Source organism: Vigna umbellata, chromosome 4 (genome assembly GCF_029865625.1).
Source record: "Vigna umbellata cultivar VRB3 chromosome 4, Vumbellata_1.0, whole genome shotgun sequence".
NCBI lineage: Eukaryota > Viridiplantae > Streptophyta > Magnoliopsida > Fabales > Fabaceae > Vigna > Vigna umbellata.
The window spans coordinates 72,229,628-72,237,550 of record NC_142168.1 but is presented as its reverse complement, the minus strand read 5'-3'; the positions used below and the strand labels follow the sequence as shown (position 1 = coordinate 72,237,550).

The window sequence follows — 7,923 nt, the reverse complement described above, 5'->3', positions numbered from 1 at the left end:
TGATAAGTGGAATTTTAGTACCTTCATAATCGAATGGTTATTAAAGAGTGATATAGTACTAGTATAAGGGCCATAGTTCTCTAACATGAAATAAATTTTTACACCTCTTTTGTTTAGCATTTTTTCATAAATACGAAAGTTTACTCTTTTTTTATATTTATTTTTTTATTTTCTTTATAAATACAATAGTTCTTTGCGGCATGAGTTTCATGGGTTCATCTTTCGGTAGCGTTGATATTATTCTACTTATTGTGACCATTTTTTGGTTCACTTTTTAAAGGAAAAAACATTACGACAATGTTTTGTTTATAAAGATGTAACTTTCATGTCCTTCATATCAGAGTTTGAGCGGCAAAGAAAACTTACAGTGATGGAGGATTTTTGGAGCATGGCTTGTGGAGAAACTGATTGTCTTGGGAATGGAGGAAAACCACCCTTCTGTTACGATTTCAAGTTTTTGAAAGATCCTTCTACGTGCACCATTCAATTCTTGATCATCTGCTTTGATGTTTTGCTACTGATCATGCTAGCATTCATTTTGATACAGAAGTCTTTGTTCAAACCACTTCGTGGTCAGTTTCAGGTGGAAAGATATTCAAACTTGCAGCTAGTTTCAGCCATATCCAATTGTTTTCTAGGGCTGTTGTATGTGTGCTTAGGCATTTGGATTTTAGAGGAGGAATTAAGAAAGAGACACACTCTCTTCCCTCTTAAGTTGTGGTTGGCAGAGCTTTTTCAAGGATTCAGATGGCTTTTTGTAGGCCTAAGTGTAAGTCTTCAGTTGAAACAACTTCGAAGAGCATGGTTGTGGTTGTTTTCTCTTGTTACGTTTTTTGTTTCATTTATCTTCTGTGTTCTATCCATGTCTTACGCAATTAGTAGCAGAAAATTGACCTTCAAGGAAGCTTTCGATTTTCTGTCTTTTCCAGGATCAGTTTTGCTTCTCTTGTGTACTTATAAAGTACATAAACGTGACGGAGAAATTGATGAAGGCCTTTACGACCCTTTGAATGATCACTGTAGTGAGGTTGATCCAGATAATTATGTGACTCCATTTGCCAAAGCTGGATTCCTTAGTAAGATGTCATTTTGGTGGTTGAATCCATTGATGAAAAGGGGTCAAGAGAAAACACTTCAGGATGAGGATATACCCACGTTGCGAGAATCAGATCGAACAGAAAGTTGCTACTTGTCCTTTTTAGAACGTTTGAACAGAGAAAAAGGAAAAGAACCATTATCACAATCATCAGTGTTGTGGACCATAGTTTGGTGCCACAGGAGAGAGATTTTGATGACTGGATTTTTTGCTCTGCTAAAGGTACTCACCTTGTCCACTGGTCCTGTACTTCTGAATGCTTTTATATTAGTTTCTGAGGGTAATGGAAGTTTCAAATATGAGGGTTATGTATTGGTCATATTACTTTTCATCATAAAGATCATCGAGTCCCTGTCTCAAAGACAGTGGTATTTCCGCAGTAGGCTTGTTGGAATGAAAGTTAGATCACTGCTTACTGCAGCCATTTATAAAAAATTATTGAGGTTATCTAGTGCGGCTAGATTGACACACTCTGGTGGTGAGATAATGAATTATGTGACTGTGGATGCTTACAGAATTGGAGAATTTCCATATTGGTTTCACCAGTCATGGACAACAAGCCTCCAAATATGTATTGCTATAGTTATACTTTTTCATGCTATTGGAATAGCAACAATATCCTCATTGGTGGTGATAGTCCTCACTGTGCTTTGCAACGCTCCACTAGCAAAGTTGCAGCATAAGCTTCAGAGCCAACTCATGGTGGCACAAGATGAGCGATTGAAGGCGAGTTCTGAGGCTCTTACAAATATGAAAGTGCTGAAGCTGTATGCATGGGAAACTCATTTCAGAAAGGCTATAGAAAGACTTAGGAATTTGGAACTGAAACTTTTACGTTCAGTGCAACTGAAAAAGGCGTACAACATCTTTCTTTTCTGGTCCTCACCGATTTTGGTCTCTGCTGCTTCTTTTGGGACATGTTACTTCTTGAATATTCCTCTGCATGCAAATAATCTTTTCACATTTGTGGCCACCATACGCCTTGTGCAGGAGCCAATTACAGCCATCCCAGATGTTATTGGGGTGGTCATTCAAGCAAAAGTGGCATTTTACCGGATTATTCAGTTCCTTAATGCACCTGAATTGCAAAGTGTAAATTTCAGGAATAAAAGTTTTGATGGCAGTAAAGGGTCAATTACAATCAAATCTGCTGACTTTTCATGGGAAGGTAATGAATCAAAGTCAACACTGAGGAACATAAACTTGGAGATCAGACAAGGGCAAAAGTTTGCTATTTGTGGAGAAGTTGGCTCAGGCAAATCAACCCTCTTGGCTACAATTCTCGGAGAGGTTCCAAGGATAAAAGGAACTGTAAGATTTGATTCCTTTTATGCTTCTATATTATAGAATACACTATTAAATCTTTGGGTACTGTTATTGGCTATATATAATGTTCATGACATTTCTACTTCATAATCAGTAGTTATATTTAGCATATGCATTCAACTCACTATACTGAGTACTATTTTTTCTTATCCTTCTTTTCAGATGTAATATCAATAGGTGTTTAATTCTCTCTTGAATTGCAGATTGGAGTTTATGGAAAGTTTGCATATGTTTCTCAAACAGCATGGATACAGACTGGTACTATACGGGAAAATATTTTGTTTGGATCAGATTTGGATGCTCATAGATATCAAGAAACACTTCGTAGATCATCACTACTAAAGGATTTGGAGCTGTTTCCCCACGGAGACCTCACTCAAATAGGTGAGAGAGGAGTTAACTTGAGTGGAGGCCAGAAGCAGCGAATTCAACTTGCGCGTGCTCTTTATCAGAATGCTGATGTATATCTCTTGGATGATCCATTCAGTGCTGTTGATGCACATACTGCCACAAATTTGTTTAATGTAATGTCATCTTCCTTACTTCACACTCTACCATCATGTTTTATGTGACAGTCTTTATTCAAATAAGGTTTTTAAATTTTGCAGGAATACATCATGGATGGTCTGAAAGAGAAAACTGTTTTACTCGTTACTCATCAAGTTGACTTTCTACCGGCGTTTGATTCTGTTTTGGTAATTCAATAAAACCAGAACATGATTATGCTGAATGTCTTCTTTTCTCTGTTTCCTGCACATTACTAGTGATAGTAAATTAGAAATGAATTGGAAGTTACTGACGTTCCTTTTTTTCTATCTTTTCCCCAGTTGATGTCAAATGGGGAAATCCTAGAATCTGCTCCTTACCATCATTTGTTGTCCACAAGCCAAGAATTCCAAGATCTTGTTAATGCTCACAAAAAAACTGCTGGTTCTAACAATCCTATGAATGTGTCTTCTTCCAAGAGGCCTTCAATATCTGCTAAAGAGATTACACAAGCTTTCAAGGAGAACCAATCAAAAGACACATATGGAAATCAGCTAATAAAGGAAGAAGAGAGAGAGATAGGAGACACGGGGTTGAAGCCTTACTTGCAGTATTTGAATCAGACGAAAGGCTATGTATACTTCTTTGTGACTTCTCTTTGTCACCTCTTGTTTGTCATTTGCCAGATATTGCAAAACTCATGGATGGCTGCTAATGTTGACAATAACAAAGTTAGCACATTGCAGCTGATTGTTGTTTACTTCATGATTGGGGCTTTTTCTACTGTTTTTCTGCTGATCAGAACTGTACTTCTAGTTTCCTTGGGCATTCAATCATCAAAATATATATTTTTACAGTTAATGAACTCCCTTTTCCGTGCACCGATGTCCTTTTATGATTCTACACCATTGGGAAGAATACTTAGTAGGGTATGTATGTTGAATAATTTCTTTCGATGCTATGAATTATAATAGTATTTTGATAGTCATTTCCTATGCAGGTCTCATCAGATCTAAGCATTATGGATATTGATATCCCTTTTATTATTGCTTATACTGTGGGAGGTACTACAAACTTCTATACCAATCTCATAGTTTTAGCAATTATCACTTGGCAAATCTTGTTTATCGCTGTACCGATGGTTTACATTGCAATACGCTTGCAGGTAATGGCAAAATCTTCTTTGAAAAATACTGTGATACTAAAATGGTGTCTTCTATTTTGACTGGCACTATCAATTTGACTATATAATGCTCATTGTTCTTTAGCTTTTAGCAGTTATCTTTTGGTAACTTTTTCTTGATCTTTTAGTATATACAATATTAGACATTCATGTTTGGAAACTGAACAAAGGATTTCCATTTTAAAACTAGAAATACTATTTTTCCACTGCAAAAGAAGTGATGCGGATGAATGGCACAACAAAGTCCTTTGTAGCTAATCATGTAGCTGAAACAAATGCTGGAGTTGTGACAATAAGAGCCTTTGAAGAAGACGATCGTTTCTTTGAGAAGAGTCTTGATCTAATTGACATCAATGCTAGTCCCTTCTTCCATAGTTTTGCCTCAAATGAGTGGCTGATTCAGAGATTGGAAATAGTTAGTGCAGTGCTTCTTTCCTCCACAGCACTATGCATGGTTACACTTCCACCAGGGACTTTCAGCTCTGGTGAGACTTCTGTCATGTTACATGTGAAATATAATGGATTTTAGCACTACAATTATCTTCATAGTGTTTTACTTTTATCATCAAACAGTATCAGTATCTCCCTATATGCAAGTTTATTAATTTCAAATATCCTTTGTTCTAGGATTCATTGGCATGGCTCTATCTTATGGCCTTACACTAAATGCTCAACTAGTATTTTCAATTCAGAGTCAATGCAATCTAGCAAATTACATAATTTCTGTGGAGAGGCTAAATCAGTATATGCATATACCAAGTGAGGCCCCAGAAGTAATAGAAGGAAATCGTCCTCCTTCAAATTGGCCAGTTGCTGGTAAAGTAGAGCTAAAATACTTGCAGGTAATTGATACTTCAAATGTGAATCATAATGTTCAAACATGAAATGATATGCATATATAATTTGCTTGTTTGTACCAAGACAGGTACGATACAGGCCTGATGGACCACTTATACTTCATGGAATCACATGCACATTCAAAGCAGGACACAAGATTGGAATCGTTGGAAGGACAGGCAGTGGAAAGTCCACTCTTATCAGTGCATTATTCCGTCTGGTGGAGCCAGCAGGTGGAAAAATTGTAGTTGATGGCATAGACATATCTTCAATTGGCCTTCATGATTTGAGGTCACGTTTTGGAGTTATACCTCAGGATCCTACCCTTTTTAATGGAACTGTTAGATATAATTTAGACCCTTTATCTCAATACTCTGATCAGGAGATATGGGAGGTAAAACCAACCACATTCTGTTTATTTTTGTGCTTAACTTTTCAAATGAAGCTTAATTTTTGGTCAACATGAAGGTTCTAGGGAAATGTCAGTTACGAGAAGTTGTCCAAGAGAAATTTGAGGGTCTAAACTCCCCAGGTACATTGGCAATTTTATGGTAATCAAGGTTTGAAATCTCAGTTGGGTTTTGTGACAATACATAATATTGTTGGAAAATGCAGAAATGAGGTTCATGCAGCCACAGTTGTGGTTGTAAACTGTTGTTTTTTTCAAACATTGATGGTCATTATGTCACTAGTACTTTCCTGGGTAATAACAGCTAGATGTTGTTATACAGTTGTTGAAGATGGATCAAACTGGAGCATGGGACAGAGGCAATTATTTTGTTTGGGGCGTGCACTTTTAAGGAGAAGTAGGATATTGGTGTTGGATGAAGCTACTGCATCAATTGACAATGCAACTGATTTGATTCTACAGAAAACAATCAGGACTGAGTTTGGAGATTGCACAGTGATTACAGTAGCACACAGGATACCAACTGTGATGGATTGCACTATGGTTCTTTCAATCAGTGATGGTAATTTGGATATAGAAAACCAAAACCTTTATCAAACAATCCATAACTCCATTCTCATTTTCTTATGCTAATATCAAACTAATAAAGAATGCAAATAGTTGAGTTTATACCTTCCTAACTAGAATTCTACCTATAACACTTGACTTGGCACTCACCATGGATTGCATAGGCATGCTGTTTAGCATACGGTTTGCTTGCATTCACTAGTTAAAGGGCAATGTGATAAACAATGGGTTAGTTGAATTAGACACCTTGTAGAATATGGAGAACTTGTTTTACGCACTTCATTTGTTTTATTAAAATAAATGTGATGATTTTTTTTTTTATCATTTACTTGCTTTTTACAGGAAGGTTGGTGGAGTATGATGAACCAACGAAGTTGATGGCGAAAGAAGGATCGCTGTTCAAGCAACTTGTGAAGGAGTACTGGTCTCATTTCCAATCTGCAGAATCACATTGATCATGCAAAAATGTTTGATTTATGTCAATATTGTTATGTGTCTATCGTTTGCTTTGAAGAAGTTTTGAGGCTATAAAGTAAATGATAACGTGTTAGTATTGATATAAATAAACTACGAGATGAAGAGGTATTTGTTGTTATATATATGTTCTATAAAGGTTATGTAACAACCTTATATCAATCAATTTAGAAGTTTTATATATTTTTATTATTCCTTACAAGCTGATATCAGAGTTTTAACCAGACCTGATGTATATAACTAAGTTGCAATTTAGCTAAGAGAGAAGAGAATACAACACAAAGATTTAAGATAAAATTCTCCACTTTGATGGTCTGCATTATCATAATTGGAGTGAGTTGATGAAAAGTTTTTCTACGTGCCAAGGACTTATGGAGCTTGATTGAAACTAGTTTTGAGAGCTTGGTGAAAGGGTTGTTTTGACTAGTACAATGATGCAACAATTGAATAACACCAAAACAAATGTAAATACAAGGAAAAACACAAGAAAGAAGGAGAGTTGAATTTTGTTTTTGTTAGAAAATTGCTTCACTGCACCTTTTAATTCTGTTTTATTTTTTATTATTTCCCTAGTTTTAAGGAATCAGTTTAAGTTTGTTATTTTGATTCATGCATTTTATTTAATGACTTAATTCTAGGAACACATTGTTAGTGGGTAGCTATTTTTAAATTTTATAAATTGTAACGATTCAATAAAATAAGTTTTTATTGTTCTCCTTCCATATATTCTCCTTCAATATATTTTCTCATTCCTTTTTGTTCATTTTTGTTCTCTGTTAAAGAAACTTTGCTTTCTTATAAACACCAACAATTGGTATCTAGAGCTTTTTTTCTTACGGAACCTTAGAATGGATTCTGAACAAGCTTTTCCCAAGCAACTCTTCCAATTTTCAATGGGAAAACTATGATCTTTAGGCTGTTAAAATGGAGGCTTACCTAGAAGCTTTAGATATTTGGGAACCCATAGAAGAAGATTATGAAATCCTTCCGCTGCCTGACAATCCCACTGTGGCCCAAATCAAAAATCATAAGGAGAAGAAAACCCGAAAAGCAAAAGCAAAGTCATGTCTTTATGCTGGCATTTCTGCAACCATCTTTACTAGGATCATGACTCTCAAATCAGCAAAAGCAATTTGGGATTATCTGAAGAGAGAATATACTGGAGATGAAAATATTCAAAGCATGCAAGTGCTTAACTTGATGAGAGAATTTGAACTTCAAAGGATGAAAGAGTCTGACACAATCAAGGAGTATTCAGACAAATTGTTGGGTATTACTAACAAGATAAAATTATTGGGAAGTAATTTTACAAATTCCAGAATTGTTGAGAAAATTTTGGTGACCGTACCACAAAGGTATGAAGCATCTATTGCTTCTTTGGAAAATACAAAGGATATTTCTAAAATCACTCTTGTTGAAGTGATACATGCCTTCCAGGCCCAAGAACAACGAAGATTGATGAGGGAAGATTATGCTACTGAAGGTGCTCTTCTAGCCAAAAGCCAACAAGCAAAAAATTACAAGAAGAATCATCCAGCCAGTAGT

At 35.8% G+C, this 7,923-nt stretch overlaps 1 protein-coding gene across 1 annotated transcript; it reads left to right on the top strand.

Annotated features, from left to right (window-relative positions):
• Positions 1–310: 310 nt before the first annotated feature.
• LOC148201146 (ABC transporter C family member 10-like) lies at positions 311–6,559 on the top strand. The gene is made up of 11 exons (XM_088114266.1): positions 311–2,407; positions 2,626–2,946; positions 3,031–3,117; positions 3,250–3,837; positions 3,909–4,073; positions 4,282–4,576; positions 4,719–4,933; positions 5,017–5,322; positions 5,397–5,460; positions 5,660–5,899; positions 6,247–6,559. The coding sequence occupies exons 1-11, from the start codon at positions 326–328 to the stop codon at positions 6,357–6,359; spliced, it is 4,476 nt and encodes a 1,491-aa protein (XP_087970392.1). The 5' UTR covers positions 311–325; the 3' UTR covers positions 6,360–6,559.
• Positions 6,560–7,923: the final 1,364 nt, after the last annotated feature.